The following is a 20,316-nucleotide window of genomic DNA, read 5'->3' as shown; positions in this document are numbered from 1 at the left end:
AATTTTATACACTGTGACAAAGACTACCAGATTGCGAAATATAATATTTAAGTAAAAAATTCTTTGGCAGAATTTTTGATCAACTTTTAATAATTTATTGATTAAGATAGAAAATTTAATTAATCAAAAATATTTTTTACTAACAGAAATACTAATTTACTTTCTAAAAACAAAAGATAATCATTCTTTCATATTTACATTGTGATTATCAATAAGAATTGTAAGAATAATAAAGAAGTCGCAAATACACAAGCGTTTAAATCGCGTAAAAATTTCATATTTTAATGAAAGTCAAGCAAAACGAGTAAAACAATTCGATCGCTCAGAATAAGAAACGAACAACTCGCAGTAGGCAAAATTTACAGAAGAGCGATTTGAAGCTGAGATTTTACATGCAGAGTAGGGTAAAGGCTCATAATTTTTGACAGTCTACTTATAAGCATCGATGTTCTAAGTTTGAAGTGCGATATTTTCAATACTAATTGACTTTTTTTGTTACTCTCTTTTCAGAAGGGTTGTTTAGAAACTTGGCAAGGGTTTATTGTCTTTGTTTTTACTAAAATTAGTCTTAATACGTTTAAAAATGAATTGATATGTAGAGGTGAATTTGACTCGAATTTTGGACAACTTGGTTATTAATTTGGACAACTTGGTTGTAAATTTGGACGGCTAATCTGCCTCAACAGGATGCCCATTGTTCTTCATTTAATGAACCAATCTTACCAAGTCCTCTTCCTGTTCATGTATAGGAAACGTAGAATGTCACAAGAAGCCCGGAAACTTTTCATATCATTCATTAAAGTGAGTTGACTTCGGTACTCTAAGTACGTGCGGATTCGCTCATTCCCTGGCCTTTCCGGGAGCCTTTTAAGGCTTTTCTCGCTACATATCTTTCGCAGAGATGATGCTCATTTGTTTCCCTAGACATTTGTCCAACCTAGTCATCACAAAAACTAAAAATTCCCGAAATTTCGTGAGAAAAACACCTGTCCAAAAATAAGGAGTATCACCACACTGATGAATGTCTTAAAAAATTTCCTATTTTTCAAACGAAAAATCTAATTCACAAGGAAAATCTAATTTCAGGTCAAATGTACAAATCACCACTAACGTTAATCAACATAATATTCAATGAATATTCAATAATATCACTCAAAAAAAGCGAAGAAACATTTTTAGTACTTCATCACAGCTAAGTAAGACTGAAGTACAACACGAAGTTCTTTCATATTTCTCGTAAGCAATTGCTCACACTGAATTTTTAACAATGCAATTTCAACTCAAATCATATTCAAAATTTAACGTATTTAGTGTTAAAATCTTCTAAAAAAAAACAAATATTTAGATAGAATTCATTATTCATCAAATATTGGAATAAAAATCCATAATTTTAATCAATTTATTTTTAGTGTCCAATTTTATCCTCAAAGTGTCCAAAATAAGAAACTGGACAAAATTATGAGCCTTTCCTCTATTGGATTTTTGAGATTTAAAATCTCTATAATTTTGAAAATAATTATGATTCAAGTACACTCACACGGACGATAGAGGGTATAAAGTGGTATTCAAAAAGCGAATAAAACGATTGTTGTAAAAAATTGAGTTGTTCGACTTATATTCTGAGCCGTCGGATTTAACCCATTCCTTACCATGGCATTATACATCATACGTAAATTTGATTGCTTTTAGAAAATTTATTCCTCGGCAACTGCTGTCCGAATTGCTGTCGGGAATGGATTTTTAGTAAATTTAGTTTTTTAATTACTTGGGAAAAAATGGTCCGACAGAGATAAAAATACATTTTGTTATTGTTTTCATGCTTCGCGGAAGGTCATGCAAAATTTTTGCTCAAAATAGCGAACGGAAAATTCGTCCTCCCGTCGAATTTGTTAGAATTGGCCTCTTTCCTCTTTTCTGATTTGAATTCTAGTTGCTAATTTGTTTTCTTGAATAGTTACTCTATTTAAATCAATAGAGTTTATAATGAATTAATGCACAAAATTTAAATTCAGTGACCGTTAAGACATGTGTTTGACAGGGGCTCTCAGTGCCCCTATAATAGATTAAAAAAAAATCTTTTCAAAAAATCATCTATTAATTCAATTCAATTCAATTCAATATATTTCTCCTCAAATAATGCTTGGTTGCGGCTGCCGCCGACTTACCACGACCGATCTCATCAGGTAAACGGCAGAAACCCTGAATCACAGATCGTTTATCTGTAAGAAACTAATCCCAAAATATGAACATTCTATCTCAAGTATTTCTGGTACATTGACTGAATGGGATAAAACAATCAACTCTTTCTAACTGCGTATTTTAAATATTTTTCCAATATGGCTAATAATCACTTTAAATCCAATTTTGAAAATAAAATTTTGAGGAGATTTTATTGGGTTAATATTCGTTATTATGCTTACGATCCTTTTTCTTTATTCTAATATTTTTTTTAATCTTCAATTTTATTGCACGAACTCAAATAAAGATCTTTTTTCAACTTTTCATCGTTCTGCAGCTTAAACGGTCAATGATATTGACTACCGGTCTTCGGTGAACCCCCACGCTAGAAAAACTTTCTCTAACTAATTTTATTAATTTCCAGATATATTGTATAGCTAGGTGAACATTTCGTCCACAGACAACTAAAACCGTAAAATTCGCCATTTGAATTTTTGAAAGTCAATGTTTCACCGCTCTAGAGGGCTGAATTTCTCAACCAATTTAGCCACATTTACATTTCGTCAGTTAAATCAGCATTTGTCGTAACTTCCTTTTGACAACTTTTCAGGAGACGAAATTTTCAGTTCAATATTATTTTTCTTAAAAATGAGCCCCGAATGCGATACTTTTGAGTAAAAATAATAAAAGTGGCACTAATAAACTGTAAGTTGACTTGAGAAAATCTTTATAAAATTATTTAAAAGCTGCAATATTGAGAAATATGTTAGAAGAAACACAATAATATTTTATCGTAACTTCCATCGTTTATAAAGCCGTAACTTCTAATGTATATGGAGATTCTGGAAGTTACGACAATTTTCTAAAATGCATTATATCAATTTGAATTATTCTAGTGATAATAAGCGCCTTTATTTGACTAAATTAGTCAATAATACTGTTATCCCTGTCCCTAAAAGTTTTTATTTAATAAGTTTTATTAAATAAATTGTAATAAATTGCGTTTGTTTTGTTCTGAATTAATGACAGATGGATAGGGATTTTTTCTCACTTTTTTCTCGCAAATATTGAATTAAAATGATTTCATGTAACACTATTCGCAGTGTCTTTCGATATTTGGAAGAGTTTAAAAACGTTTTATTGATAAATATTGCAATTTTGCTGCAAATTACAAGCCACGCAAGTGAGCAAAAGAAGTTACGGCAAATGCTGATTATTGAAAATTTTGTATGGAAATTTGTCGTAACTTCCCCAAAAATGGAAGTTACGACAAATTCTGATAATTTTTTCTTAATTAAGGGCACTTACGATAATTTTTGTTTAAAATAATTTTTATTGGGCTTATAAAAGTTTCTTTTTCAGAAGTTCGTTTAATAAACAAAATTACGCTGATTCCAAATATGTATATATCTCAAAATCGCAAAAATGAAGTTACGATAAATGCTGATTTAACTGACGATTTTTAAAAAGGCCTTCGCACTGTCTTCAAATTCCCAATCCGGCTGCATAGATTTCAATCGAGAAAGTACCCATAAATGATTAACAAATTCTCGAATTTACTTTTCCGTCTGTCTGTAGGTATACTTGTTACTCATGCCAAAACATTCTCAAATACGAATTTCTCAATACGTATTTTAGAATCCCAATATGTATTTTATAAGTTCGAGCACTCTGCAAAGCTGGGCTACTTTGCCGTCTCTTTTGTTTCTACACCTTGCGAAATTTAGATACGGGGAGTCTAAGGATTATGCACATTTTTCGAAATCGATCAAACCAGCGCGAAATGGCATTATGCAACTAGAAAATTTGCATAACCGCAAGAGATCTCTATTCAATAAGTCGGCCGTAAAGCGAATTCTGAGAGCAGTAAAAGTATGTAGAGAAAAGTACGTTCCCTTCGGAGGACCTAAGATTCGAACAATTCATTTTTTTTCTATATTTTTTATTGAATTTGACTCATTTCAATATTATATTTCAATATCTAGTAAAATTCGTCAAATTTTCTTAAAAGGACCATGGGTTAAATCCATTAGGAACACAAAAAAAAATGAGTTGTCCGAAGCTTGAGTCGTCCGAATCTAAGTCCGAATTTAAATCTAAGCTAATAAGGTCCGCCCCTATTGTTCTAAACAAAACCCACCGTGCTCCACTCGGACCATTTGGCAACAAGGCTGGAATAAGACATTATACTAAATACTCCTATTCCTCCTCAGGTGAGAACCACAACAATGTCGTTTGCAACATAACCTCAATTTTCAACTTAACCAAACTTTTTTCAATCAATCAAAATTTTTAATAATATTGAAAGCATGAAAGGGAAAGGGCAAGATTTCAAGAGATGAAGTGTCCAAAAAACAAAAATTACTAAGACAAAGATTCCAAAGACAAACTGGGAAAAAGAGGAGTATAAAAACATGGGAAAAACAAAGATTCCGCAAGCCGTTTTCCTCATTGAGGTTAGGTTTTGATTTTCAATCTGTTAAGGCTGCCTGATGGGTTGGCAAACAATAACACTTTCAGTGATCGAACCAATACACAGTGTAGTATTTGCGTGTTTTACGCCACTCGGAAAATTTTCCACCGATGCAAAAAATTATTACGTAAATACCAACTCACATTATCCCTTCATCTATTGGTTAAGTGATTTTTTTCTGAAAATGAATTTAACTGTGAGAAATCACATGAAATGTGCACCATCAAAATCACCAATTTTGGGCCAATTCTATGTTTTTTCTATGTTATTCTAAATTCTATGATTTCGTATCTTACGACTAAGAAATTCGGATTCATCTCTTTCATAACGAAGAGAAAATTCGTATTGTTCGAAAGTTCGCGCGAGCGAACCATGCCAAACTTCCCCTAACCGAATTATCTGAATAGTCGTAAATAAACAAAAATTCCGTGAAGTTCCTCATAGGATCGTGAATGTTAAAAATTATTGATTTCATAATGTAAATTACGAAAGATCTAGTTGTTTTATTTTTTTTTTTTAAATATCTAAAATATTTAGTGATAACAAGGTAATTTGCTTCATAAACAACTGCGACAATCCAATAGGGGAATGTAGGCATGGTTCGCATACGCATGCAAACGATGCGAATTTTCTCTTTGTTTGTAGAAAGCTGACCTGCCATTTCTTATCTCGTTTCATGAGCTTAATAATGATCTATCTTATGGCTAAGAAATGACGAACTAGCTCTTTGCAAATAAAGAGAAAATTTGCATTGTTTGAAGGTTTACTGTGTGCGAACCATGCCAACATTCTCCTAAGTCTGAATATATATAATACTAATCTAGTCTTTTAATATTTTATGAATATTATCAACAATTCATAATTTACTTATAAGAGAATACATACTACTACATTTACTTGATAATCTTACGCAATAGTACACAGAGTGGAAGATTTAATAATTAATGTAAAGTCAAACAATAATATTGAGGTAGTAAAATGCAATAAAACAATAGATTTTGATTGAAAGGATTGAAATCAAAGACTTTCTGATCTTCATGTACCTCGTACTCATTGATTACATTTATGATCAGACTGCATTTGACGTATCCCATGTATACTAACTTCTACATTTGAATTTGAATTGCTGTGCTATTCCATTGCAAGAATCCCAGATATGCACAGCACTAATTGGAATTTAAATTATTGTGCTCATGTTTGATTTGTAATGCTGTCTCAATCTTCAATTGTATGTATTAGACAACTCTCATCAAATAACCAGACAGAAATGTAAACTTTTATTATGAGAAATGCAATCCCCTTTAGGTAAGTGAATACCATAAATCAATCAATTGCAAATTTCAATCTCCAAACGCCACTTAGAGATTGGAAGAGTAATGCTAAAATCGGGCACACATATGAAAGTCCAGAATTGCTATTCCACCGTCGAGTTTTTGGCTTACTGACGATTTTTTTTTGTCAGGGGGATGTGGTGGTGGTTTGGGTTTGGGTGGACGTTTTCGGAAAAGGCCCCTCATCAATACGCAATTTTCCACTCTTCCACCTTTTCGCTGATATATATCGAAAGTATAACACACACATTGGGAGACGCTTCTCTCGCAATTTCTATGCTCATTTTGTAAACGAACAACCTGGGGTATATTTGTTTAACTTATAAACTAAATATGTGTGTACAGCAAACAAATGGTGCACTCGCAATTTTCTTGCAGAGTGAAAGTTTCACATGAGAGGGGGGAATGGGAGGTAGAAAAAAAAAGAATTTTCCCACCTGGTGTGTGAGGCAGAAAATTATGAAACTTTGGAATGGGACGACAGGAGGATATGACTGGATGGAGAGGCGCTACAAGGGTCTCAGGTGGAAAAAAATACCCCAATGGATGTTCAAACTCAATTTTACATAAGCTGGTTATAGCAGGAAAAACACATAAGTACGCATTTCATGGGCTAGGAATCCATCCATAATTTTCATGACATGAGAAACAAGGAAGAATTTGCTATGAATTGCCAAAGCTTATCTTCATTCTTTGCCCATTCCTGTGGCATTTCTCAATCCTCTAACATCTACCTCCTGTCCTCAGAGATTCCCTCCAATACACCATATATATATACACCCAAAGAATTCTTTCCTCTCTGGCCCCCGGATTGCCGGACGTGATGAGAAAATCCCAGAAAGAATGTAATATTTTCCAACGGCATATCTTTCTAGCATACACACAACTATTCCCAGCGAAGTGATTTTCGTTACGGGCTATGGATATTTCATATATCCTAAAATATTAATGAAAAGGAGAAAATATCCTCCACAAATGCCACACAGATAAATCATTTTGGGGGATGATTTGTGGGATCACTCACAAATCAGCTTGAAGCACATTTTCCCTTGTCGGAAAACTTCCCTGTCCCTCACTTTCTTCTGCTGATCTTTTATTTCATTATTTTCTTTTTTAACTCATACTTTCAAAAATTGGATATTAAACCTGACGTATATTTCCAAACAATTCGCTTATTAAGAACTCGTTCAACTCCTTAAATATTCAACAAATCACCCGTCAAAGTTAAATAAACAGATTCCATTAAAAAATGATTACTTCCATGAAGTGGCTTTCCCTCTTTTCAGTCAGTACAGCTCACTCCTTGATTCTCTTTATTTAAAAAAAAGACAATTTTAAATTACTTGCAATAGAAACTCATTCGAAATAACAGAAAATAAGACTTTGTTTATTAAATTAAAAAAAAAACATCCTCCTTGAAATTCAGGAATATCTCAAAATTATAATTAAATGGCGAGAAGTAGTTAATCCTCTGTAAAACATTTTAGATAAAATTCAAAGCTTAAAATTGAGCTTTTGGTATGCCAGAGGGAAATGTTCAGGAATTTTCTGACAAATTTGGTACAAAATGTAATTACCAGTTCACATTTTTGCTTCTCTACAAAAAATCTAATTGATAATGTTCACAGAGAAATTGCAATTTTAGTGTAATAACATGAAAGCCTTTCAAAATGTCTCAAATGCTTTAAAATTTTGTTGGATATGGTAAAACTATTATTAATTCTCCGAAACCTCATAGAGGAAAGTACTCTCCATTTGAACGTTCATGCCTTTGAATAATGTGAATTTCTTTTACTTTTCCTAAGAGATTTTCACATGATCGTCACATAGTTATCAATAATTGATAATAAGCCAGCTAATATTTAATAGAAATCTTTAAATTTCTTAGGAATACTTAAAGAATATTCACATTATTCGAAGGCATGAACGTTCGAAGGGAGAGTACTTTCCCCTACTAGATCCTCAACTGTTAGCGTATAGAATAGAATTATGTTAAATTTCATAATAAATTATTATATTATTTATATTTCATATAAATAACATAAACCATCAAGAGCCACCTTGAAAACTGATTCATATGCTTCAGAAATGGCAATTTCGACGCAAAGGACAAAAACACCAAAAGCAATTGATAGCACCAATCTGAGTTTCTGGGTGAAGATGATAAGACAAAAATTAGAAGGCATTAAATACGACTCGGAAATGTATTTTTTTAAACATTTACACGCGTTAGAAAAAAAACTAAAGGAAGGAAAACAAATTTATTGAAAGAGAAATGAAAACTCAAAAATGTACTTTGGTAAGAGATTTTGCATTTGGGAAAATGAAAACGAGACTTTCCAGTATCGAATTGACACAGATGATGAGAAATGGATATGATTCGAGTATCTCAAAATCAACAGCACGGCCAAATTGTTCAGGGGGCGGATGATAACTTTTCGACACTATCGAATCGATAGTATCGATAAATCAAGTGAACCTTCAAACGATGCAATTTTTTTCGGGTCCCGGTCAAAATCCCGAAAACCAAAATCCCGAAAGCCAAAATCCCGAACGCCAAAATCCTGAAAGCCAAAATCCCGAATTCTTAAAAGTATCATAAGCATCATAAGCTACTCCCACGATTGCACTCGTGCTTGCTGGAGGCAAAGGGAAATCTTCTGTGCCTTGGGAAATTATTCTAAACATTTTCCTCCATATAATTTCATCCCTTTCAGGATTTTAAAAATTCGGGATTTTGGCTTTCGGGATTTTGGCTTACGGGATTTTGGCCTTTTCGGGATTTTGGCGTTCGGGATTTTGGCTTTCGGGATTTTGGCTTTCGGGATTTTGGCTGCCACCGTTTTTTTTCATTGTTTGCAAAGAGCTGGTTTACCATTTCTCATCTCGTCTCATGAGGTTAATATTCATCTATCCTATGGCTAACAAATGACGAACTAACTCTTTGCAAACAAAGAGAAAATTTGCGTTCTTTGAAGGTTCACTCTGTGCGAACCATACCAACATTCCCCTATTTTTTTGTTAACTTAAAATCTAGGTTAAAATGGGCATGGGACTGACAACCTCATCCCGTACACAAGAAAAAATAATAATGCATGTCTATCCCCTTGCGGGAAGGCCTTATTCCTTCATGGAATGTTGTGCCAGCATTATTATATTATTATTAAAATGAAAAGAAATCATAAGTTAAAAGATGGAAAATCATATAGAGATACTGAAGAATTTTATGGGAAAACACGACAGGATATACGTAAAATAGTCAAATAGGTACGATAAATAGAGACACAAGCACATCTTGAAAATGCTTCTGGCAAGCCAAAGGTTTCGACTTAAAGATTGATAATCGAATTTTAATTATCTTTGATAGTGATAGTGATTTTTGATATCTGTTTCACAAATTCAATGTAAGTTGGTTGGTGAAGGGACAAGTAGCCCCTATAGTTACAAAACTTAGGCTCAAATTGAGAAAAGTGTTAAGAATGGTTAGATTACTCCTAGGATTTCATGAATAGGTAAGTTCAAAAGGATGCAATTTTACATTAAACATGTTGGAAAAGTTAATCTGCAACCTTTTAGCTAAATTTAAATGTCAAGAAACTTTTAGCTTTACTTTATTAAAATTCAGGCTTAAGTTTTGCTCATGCTTAAATCTCATAAAATATTTTAATAGCAAACCTTTCCCTGATTATCTAAATCTAAAACTTTTAATCGCTTTGAAGCTTCTCTAGACACACTTACAACTTAAGCAGGGCGACGGCTTACGCTCAGCATAACTTTTGTTGTTAAACATGTTTTCAAAATTTCCTGTGAGAGTGAATGAAAGATGTAGTCATCTCGCTCTTTCTCATAGAAAATTTTGAAAACATGTTTAAAAACAAAAGTTATTGTGCGCCGGGCATTAACGTAATTGTAATCAAAATAATGATCAGATTACTTTTCCATCACTTTTTGAATAATTCGTCTTTCAGCTTAAGCCGAGAAACGGCTTAATTAGTGATAAACAGATGGGAATTTAGTCAAATTATTATTTTGATTATAATTACGTTAAGCCTATCTCTCCGCTTAAGTCGTAAGTGTTTCCAAAGCATTAGCCAATCTGGGATCTCATAAGATTAAAATATTTGTGTAGCTCAGAGGCAAAATGGCACATATCCTATGCTTTAGCCATAGGATATGTGCCATTTTGCCTCTGAGCTCCACATTTGATGGATTTAATTATTATTTATTTATATCACTTTGAGTAATTTAGCATACTTTGAAAGGCAAGTAGATTAAGAACAGGGATACATCAACCAATCATAATTCTATCATAAGAAAATTTCCTATTTTAATAAATAAAAGATTAATTTCCTAAAATTCAAAAGCAATACGAGAATCATGATAAGAAAAGGTGCGAGAAATAAGAAGTGGCAGAGCATTTTAGTTTTGTGAAATTCCAAACTCATTGTGTCACCGTCAGAAAGATTATAAATACAGTACGACTCCAATAGAGTCAACATATTTGATTCTTAAATACCTGCAATATTTTAGGTTATTAATTATTGTAGTTACTATTTCACTCGTTAAAAATTGTCTCTGATTTTTACTTAACAAAATTTGTTTAAAAGTTTAGAATTTAACATGGAATTTTACATAATTTTTCTATTACTCTATCGTTGTCGTACTGTATAATTCAGTTCAAGAGACTTAAGACTGTTGCTAAGAAGCCAGGAAGCAACCAAACGCCTGAGATTGAGGGCAAGAGGATGGTAACGAAAATGCTAGAGGTTTTCGAGAAACAACCCAAATTTTCCGTGCGAGATGTTGGCAAAAAACCAACAATCCAAGAGCAGGAAATTTCTTGGCGGAATATGAGAAATCTTCCTTCTCTTGGCTTAGCATATTTAAAGCCAACACATGATTTAAATACTAAAAATTTAAATGCTCAAAATCATTAAATTTAAATACTTTAAATTTAATGATTTAAAGCTTTCCAAACGATCAATTGAATATTGAGTAGATATTTAATTGATTCAGAAATACATTTTTAAAAGCACTTTATGCTGTGACCTTGAAAAATCCTTCAAAAGAAATAATTCAAGGGCATATTCACATATGGACGAAGAGTTGATACTTTGTAATTTCCGCACGACACATTTTTGAAATATCTTATTAAAGGCTTTTTAACGATGCAAGGGTGGATTTCTTAAGGGGGTTCCTGAAAGACCTCATATAACTATCTCAAACCGCTTGGTCTCTACCTTTCCTATCGACCAGACGAGCAAATAGCATAACATAATCCTTCTCGAAACTTCATATTTATAAAATTCTCCTAAAATATTATCACTAGAGGAATGAACAGTCAATGTATTACACAGAATTATGTTGCCCTTTTTGTAAAGAATGTAATTAAAATTCTCCACATGACTTATGTCATAAAGTGCGGAAAGCTGAGCATGAACATTAGTTCAACTGACAAAATGAAAATTAACTTTTTTTCTAATTCATTTCACATGTTCTCTTCCTGCACAAACAAATGTCGCAAACTTTTGAAAACATCACAAAATTGCATTTAAACTTTCACTAGTTGTGTGTCAACTAATTGGGGACCAATTTTGTGCAGTTTTTTCTCACCCTCACCCCTTCCCTTTCTCCCTAAACACTAAAACTTTCCCCCCAATGGAGTTGAAACTTACTGCCGCAGAGAATATTTCATTGAATTTCACTCTCCCATCCTATATAAACTATATCAACTTTTTACTTCCATGAACTTTTATCAACACTTTCTAAGTGAAATGCTTTATTTATATTTTAATGGTAAATCAATGACCTAATTGCTCATTGCACTTTGTTGTTTTCCTCACAAATTTTCAATGGTTATACTGATGCTTCGCTACCATCAAACATAAAATTGAAAGAAAAATTAATTACTCGTCATATTCGTCTCAATTAATATTCTTTACTCATATTTTCGTACGGTGGTATACACAAAATCCCCTCTAAAGGAGGGATTGTAAAGATCTCATCGTTGAATTGAGTTGGGTTCTGTTTTGATTTCAAAAGTAAATTCATTAACGCACCAAATAAACAAGGTTTTCCTGAGGAGAGAGATGCTATAGAGGAGGAAAATGATTTTCTCTCTCTCCAGCCACGAAAAGCATTCATCGAAAAGAGCGTCTTCATATCCTCAGTGTTTGTGTTCGTGATTTTGCAACGCTACAAATTTTACGTTGGAAATGTTTATCTGAGAAAAGCAGACGATTTATCTGCATCAAATTTAATAGTTTTTCATTATTGCTAGTCATCATCTTGGATGAGAACAGTTGTGGTATGTTTACATATTATAAATAATCGCTCCACCACAAGAATGATACTGTGAGAGGCAATTTTTTTTCGCAAAATTTTCAAGTCAGAACATTCTCTTTGATATTCATCTCTATTGGCGAATCGTGCTTTTTCCCATAAACTATTTTCATCAATTAGCTATTATTTTTTTACGACTACAGCTGCTGAGAAGCTACAACTCAAGCACTGTTCTCAGATTGAGCTCATATTCCCACGATATTAGGATTTGAGCATCCTCTTTTATTCCAAAAACATCTTATACCGGCAGAACCGATACACCAAACGATTTTTAAAAGTTAATTGGGGAACTAAAAATATTTAAATAAGCTTTTGAATACCGATTCGTAGTCTCTGATAAAGATCTTTAATTTTATAATGCTAAATTTCGTTAATCCTTTAACCCTTTATGGCCTCTACACACTAGAGAAATTTATGTCCATATTGAAAAAATTCCCTATGCTTGTGTAGGAAAAACTCTAAAATATGGACGTATTTTTCGTTAGTGTGTAGAGGCCATTAGATGCTAGGATGATTAACTAACGGATGAAACATTTTAATTCAGAAATGGTATATTTTTCTTAAATTCTTTTTAATTTTTAAGTCTTAGATCCCACAAAAATAAATATAACACGAAATGGTAGGCACATGTACAGAGAATATATTTTTATTGAATTTAAAATGTTACTGGTGTTACAAATAGAAAATTTGTCAGAAAAATACAAAAAATTGCGAATTTTACGTCTTTTTCAAATGTGTTTTAGAAACTTTTATCCTCGTGCAATCATTATAAATTTTGAGCCATTAACATAACATTAGATACTCTTTCATTTGGTAAAAGTTTTAAAATGATTGCATTTGGTTTTATAATAAAACTAAAAAATCGCTTAAGAAAAAATATACCATACTTTTGTATGGAAAATGTATGAGAATGCTCCGCCCTGATTAGATGTAACTGTTCACGAAAACGATTTGGCGATTACAATTCAAATAAGGAAAGAGGATAGAGGTCAATTTTAACAAACTTGACGAGATGTCGTCTTTTCAATCTTTTTTTTTCATTTTGAGCAAAAATTTTGCATGACTTTCCGCAAAGCGCAAAATCACAACAAAATGTATTCCTATCTCTGTCGAATTATTTTTTCCAAGTAATTGATGGACTAAAAGTACTAAAAATCGATTCCTGACAGCAATCCGGATATCAATTGCCCAGGAATAAATCATCTGAAATCACGCAATTTATGTATGATGTATAATACCATGGTAAGGAATTGGTTGAGAAGAAACTTTTTTTTTGGGACGCTGGAGTTCCAATCGTCTTTAAGGGTCAAGCTAAAAGGTAACAACTGTCACAACAGTTGAGCTAAAATTAAAATATCAAACTTTTTTATTTGAAAGCTGTTCCGAGATAATCTCTTAACCTTTAAATATAAAAAAATTTTGAGATAGATAAAGCATCAGCCATTAACAGAAATCTTTAAATTTTCTAATCACAAAATTGAGAGGCTATAGGCTATAATTTTAAAGGAAATATTGAAATCCTAATTGAAATCCTATAGAACCGGAGATGTAAGGAGTCAAAGTTCACGAAATTTAAAACGCCATATCTCCGGTTCTATTTGACCGGTTTTGGCGAGTGAGGGCGCATATTAAAGGTCTCGCAAAGTGCTACTACAACTTTCTAGAACATTTGATCTTCGTAGAACCAACAGGGGCGCTGTAGTTGAGAAATCAATTTTCATATTGCATAAACTCAATTATCTCCACTCTTGCTCAACGGATTTTAATGATTATTTCGGCATAATTGTAGAGGACATTTACATCTATATTTCGTTCAAACATCATTTTATGTTCAGATTATGCGATATGATTTTGTTGAATTAGTGCAAAAAAAACTATTTTTCCCACAATAACGCTACGAAAGTACGAACACTGAGAGAAATCCGAAAGAGTTAAAATAACATTCCGGAAATATTTATTTTACCCTGCAATATTGATCCGAAATCAGTGTAAATCTTATGCTTTATAGGTGTATTAGGGGTTAAATTTACCCTTTTTCATGTTAATTTTACCCTTAAAAAGGTGTAAAGTTAACATTAAAAAAATTTGATATATTTTTACACCTAAAAAGTGTTATATGAGGTAAAAAAGTTAATCGCACCCCTGTTTTTTTCTCAGTGAAGGTATTGACATGACCATTTTTACTCGACTACATTATTTAAAATAAGGTTTAAAAGAAAATCCTTACAAAATTAAATTATTCTTTGATATTGTCGTAGTTCGTCACATGAACTGCTCGCTGTGCGGTCAAAATACGTGTTCCAATCAAATTGAACTATCTCAGCTACCGAGCAAACAATAAGATCAAGTTTTGGGGCAAAATTGTAAAGGAGATTCTGTTCTATATTCCACTATCATCTTTCTGTCACTGTTCATTTACATCCTAGATATTTTGATTTAAATAAAAAGATTGCAATTTTTCAGAAATTTGATTCCAAATTCCTGAATAATATCTCTCATCTTTAGTTCCAAATCGATTTTGTATGCAATACGAGTTCACTGAGAAAAATGCAAAAAGTCAAAATAACATCCCGGAAATGTTAATTTTATCCTGCAGTATTGATCCGAAATCGGTGTAAATATTACCCTTTTTAGGTGTATTATGGGTTAAAGTTACCCTTTTTTCATGTTGATTTTACCCTCAAAAGGTGTAAAATGAACATTAAAAAATGTTGATATATTTTTACACCCGAAAAGTGTTAAATGACGAAAAAAGTTAATCGTAGCCTCTTTTTTTCTCAGTGTTTGCTCGCGTTAAGAATCTCATCTACAATAAGCTGATTGCTAGTTTTTCTTAGAATATTTGTTATCCGATCTCAATGATATTTTGTAAAAACAATATCTAGAAAATTAACTATGTTTCTCTAAAATATTGAGAACAAATTCTATTTTCTCTTCATTTAGAACATTATGAAAGGTCAGGCTGGGCTTTTGGGAAAAAGCCTCACAGCAAGAGTTGGCTTAATAGGTAAATACATACACAATAGATCCCTTTTGCTTGGAGCGTGCCAAAGCAAGTTCAAAATTCCATTGCGTCTCTTGAAATTTTAATAACAACATTATTTACACCCATTCTATTGCAATTGCAACAGCAATTCCCTTCGAATTGTATCACAAATTGAATTTCCAATAAAAGAATCAGAAATCCAATAAAGTGTAATAGGTTTACCACTAGCTTATGCTCCTCTGGGTTCCAATCCATACACCTTGTGCTCATTGTGGTGGGAAAATAGCTATATAGAGGAGAGAGTGTATCCCACCTTTTATTAATAGTTTTCACGGTCATCCCTTCAGTCGATTGAACTCTTATTATGCTGGTGGATTTAAAACCTACACACCCACTGCCCCTGATCACACAGGTGTGTCTTGGTTTTGAAATATAAATTACACCAGTCTCAACTGACATGGAAATAAATCTCTCAATTGTCCTTGGAATTCATCAGTACTCACCTCAATTGACGCTGTCCATTGTGCTTCCCGGGGATGTGCTCCTTTTCAGCCCCATGTGGTCTTTCAATGGAGATTGTTTGATATACCCAGCCCGAGAACCCTTTCATAATGTGCCGGAAAATCTATGAAAGAAAAGTCCCTTTGAAATATGAATTAATGTGAAAATTTCTGAGAGAATGATAGACAGAGAAAGACTTTCAAAAGATTTCCTTTAAATTCTTCAAATTATTTATTAAAGGAAGTTGGATTTAAATTAATTTACACAAGAAGTAATCAATCTTCTCTTCACCCGACAAAGAGTCTTTTCTTCTTATTATTGCAAAATAATCCAAAGGAAGATTAAAGAGCTTTCATTCAAATACTCTTTGTTTTTCTCATTTTAAAGGCGTCTTAATGAAAATTGTAAATATTTAAGTGATTTTATACTATACTCCAAATCTATGATTTTTCAGTGTTTTCTTGAGAAACACTGCTTCTCATTAACAATTCATATTTTAGAAATTTAGGAGTTTGTACATAAAAGAGACGTCCAAGTCATTTATCACTTGTAACGACTTAGACTAAATGCAGTTTACTCCACAATCTAACCACAATTTAATCATGTTGAATAGATCGTTTAGCAGTTGAATAACTTACAAGCTTACCATTTCCATACATCATCTTTCTAGAAATTTTTCTTGTTTACAGTGAAACCTCAAAATGTTGAGAAATTTTTATGTAAAAGTTACTCCACATGATAAATTCTTTCAAAGACTTTGTCTCGGTATCTAAAAATTTGGGTATTTTCCCTCAAATTAAAATCAGTAATGATTTAGTGGTTTTCGTGGTAAATTAAGAAAATCAGAAAAGGTACTTCAGAGATATTTTGTATCATCAAATCCTGCTTCTTAAATTGAAATATTTTACTGCATAACAACAAAACTTTGTTAACATTTTTTTTACAACAATTATAAACTTTCTCTTGAAAGTTCAAACCCTCTCATTCACGATTAAACATCTGCTTTGTCAGTTGAGGTTTCTGTTAAACTCTCCAAAACTTATTTTTGGTTTCCTTTTTACCATTGATTTTGTCTGCTTCTTCAATTAAAAGATTTTATCCATTATTTTTCCTTCTATTTGCATATCATTTCTCTTTGAAATATCAATCGCTAATACATCATTAATCATTTTAATCACTTAATCACAGGCTCGATTTCTAATTAATAAGAACTCCGTGAAGAAACACAAATTAAAAGAAATGGCAGAGGGTTTGTGGAATGCTCAAACTTACAGCTTTATTATTATATTCCCTAAAAAATGATTGCTTAATTATTGTTTTGATGTTTTGATGCAAAACAATGCTTAGCGGTATGAAACAGAACACGAATATGGTATACAAGATGGAATTTGGATTTTTGCAAAATTTTTATCAATTTCGTAGTATTATTTTATGTTTACCGGTTCACACGTTATTTCCATATTCGGTTTACGTTACGTAAAACTAATTCAAACTTGTCCGGGATGGGTTGCGGTCAAAATCCCAAAAGCCAAAATTCTGAAAACCAAAATCGCGAACGCTAAAATCTCAAAAGGGTCAAAATCTCTAAAGTAAAAACACCTGAATTCCGAAATCCTGGAAGTCAAAATCCCGAGGAATTCAGGATTCGAACTATTCAGGATTTTGGCATTTGGGATCTTGGCTTTAGGCGTTGTGGCTTTTCTTGATTTTGAACCATTCAGGATTTCAACCATTTTGGGATTTTGGATTTCAGGATTTTGGCTTTCAGAATTTGGTCGTTTAAGATTTTGGCTTTCGAGATTTTGAACCATTTAAGATTTCGACCCATTCGGGATTTTGGCTTTCAGGATTTTGGCTTTCGGGATTTTAAACCATTCAAGATTTCAACCTATTCGGGATTTTAGTATTCAGGATTTTGGCTTTTCGAGATTTTGAACTATTCAGAATTTCGACTCATGCGACATTTTAGCTTTTCGGGATTTTGGCTTTGAGAATTTGGTTTTCGGAATTTGAGCGTTCGGGCTTTTGGCTTTCTGGATTATGAACCATTCACGATTTCGACCCATTCAGAATTTTGGCTTTTCGAGCTTTAGTCTTTTGGGGATTTTGGCTTTCGGAATTATAGCTCTTTGAGGTTTTGGCTTTTCGAGATTTTGGCTTTCGGGATTTGAGCGTTCGGGATTTTGGCTTTCTGGATTTTGAACCATTAAGGATTTTGGATTTCGGGATTATGGCTTTTTAAGATTTTAAACCATTCAGGATTTCGACCTGAAATCGATCTGAAACTTTCGGGATTTAGACTTCGGGAGAAAGTCAAAAATCGAGGGTCAGAAAAAATCATTTTTTCTAACTTTTTCAAGCAAAGTACAGCTTTAGAAGGCCGTTGAAAAAATTTCATTTTTGGGTCACGGGTGATCAAATCGTCCTTAAATGGTTAAGGGTTTTATCTTTTCGGAATTTAAGCTTTCGAGATTTTGGCTTTGCGATATTTTCAACCATTCAGGATTTCGACAAATTCATGATTTTGACCGGTAGCGGTCCGAAATATCAAAGCCTATCAAACAAACTTACTCTTATTCTAATCGATTAAGAAATATTTCCTTAAGAGCTGATTAATCTTTCAGAATAAACGAGGCTAAAACTATGAGTCACTATCTCTAACCGTTTGGCCTCTAGCTCTGCAAACAGCCGGATAAAAAGTGTGATGCAATTTATCTGAAAACTTCCGAATTCCAAAATTGGAATTATAATATTGCTCTCTCCGTGGCATACGAGGAATAAATTTATTGATAAAATAAACTGGCATTAAATCAGCATAAAATAGCTCTGAAACAAACAATGAAATTGAACTTTCAATATAAATTAAATCACAGTTTTATTACCGATTTGTCTATTTTGAACCAAATCAGACTTAATGGAAATATCAACAACATTTCTAATAAATAAAATAAATAAATAAATGTGAGAATTTTGCGAGCTTTTTGTTCAAAATAAAATTTCAACTTTCAAAAATTAAAAATGGAGAATTTTGGGGTTTAGCTAAAATGATTCGGTAAAAATGACTCGTTAAAGGATGTTTTTAGGGGGGTGGAGGAGTGGGTCAGCAAAGACCGGAAGTCTATATCTTACAGTGTTTAAACTCCAGCACCATAACAAGCTGAAGTGTTTTTTCTTTGAATTCGAGCAGTAAAAAAACAAAAATCTGTCAAAAATTGATTCTTCACTGAATTTTGATGTTTTCCCTTATGGCCTCTACACACTAAAGAAATTTATGTCCATATTGAAGAGTTTCTCATACACAAGCGTAGGGAATTTTCTTCAATATGGACATAAATTTCTCTAGTGTGTAGAGGCCATTACAGTAATAGTACTTTCCTTCAAAAAAGCAATTTTTGATGAATATTGCTCAAAACAATGTAGGGACCTTTACAATCAAAAGAGGTTCTCTGGCTTTACTGAGACGGCGATGGATGCAGAAAAATTACATATTGTCGTATTTTATATAACTAAGGCATTTTAAACATATTTATTAATTACAGTTATTTATTAGAAAAATTACATATTGTCGCATTTTATATAACTAAGGCATTTTAAACATATTTATTTGTTTATATCTTTTTCCTTCTATATTTCGATCAGCATTTTGTTATTGTTTTCCTTTATTTATAATTTTTATGGACAATAGACAAATTTGCCATTTTATTAATTACACAGTCAAACAGTGATCATACTGTAAGGTAAGCAACAAATCATTTTGTAATTTCTTTGTAGTCTGTGCTCAAGTAAATTTTCCCATCTCTTAAACCTACTGGAACGTCCAAGGAAATCCCCCTGTCGCAAGTGTTACTAGTGTAATCCCTGTGCTTGAAACTTGTCCAGAATATCTCAGGGAATGCACTAATATTGTAACAGTGAGAGATTTCATGAAAGATGAAGGTATGACGAGCAGGTGAATTTTGGAGGTGCGAGAGACAAAGATCCACTCTCACTAGCAACACAGTGTGGCACCTTGGCTCACAATGATGGATTGAGGGATAGTTGCAGTACCGTGATGGTATACAAAATCAATATCAGGCAGCGCAGGCTCCAGCTATAATCATTATCCTTTCACCTCCTATATGAAGAGTCTTTTTCGAGTTCACTTTGGATCATAGTGGAGGCCTGATTTGCCGTTGGCGCGTTCATCGTAGCTCATTCCCGCAACAAAAATACCGCGCCCCGGGGGGTACAATGACGACATCAGGGAAGAAAACCAGGAGCAAATGACTCTCAATTCCCATCCAAGACGGCACACAATGGGAAGATAAAATGAGGATGAGGGATGGGAAAATCTTCTCACCGGAAACAAAGAGTTATAGGCTGTGACGTGACTTTTTCACCCTCACTATTTCGATCTCTTTCTTCAACATCCTCAACATATTTTTCCCATTCTCCCTCCCCAAAAGACTTTCCCCAGAAAAACATGATATGGCACAATCAAATGATGAACTTTTTCTCACCATACC

The 20,316-nt window shown here is 32.9% G+C and overlaps 1 protein-coding gene across 4 annotated transcripts in view; it reads right to left on the bottom strand.

The window, feature by feature from the left end:
• Nucleotides 1–20,316, bottom strand: part of LOC129809663 (5-hydroxytryptamine receptor-like) — a 161,613-nt gene that overhangs the window by 130,770 nt on the left and 10,527 nt on the right. For 3 of the 4 annotated variants that reach the window (XM_055859681.1, XM_055859680.1, XM_055859683.1), the window contains exon 1: nt 15,814–15,873. Coding sequence is in view for 1 of the 4 variants with exons in the window: in XM_055859684.1 (XP_055715659.1) it covers nt 15,814–15,920 (107 nt within the window). In the remaining 3 variants the exon portion in view is untranslated. Of the gene's footprint in view, nt 1–15,813; nt 15,936–20,316 lie in introns of those variants that run through there. The other variant, XM_055859684.1, reaches the window with a different exon arrangement.

The sequence above is a fragment of the Phlebotomus papatasi genome, chromosome 1 (assembly GCF_024763615.1).
Source record: "Phlebotomus papatasi isolate M1 chromosome 1, Ppap_2.1, whole genome shotgun sequence".
NCBI classification, from domain to species: Eukaryota; Metazoa; Arthropoda; class Insecta; order Diptera; family Psychodidae; genus Phlebotomus; species Phlebotomus papatasi.
This window is presented reverse-complemented; position numbering and strand designations above follow the sequence as displayed.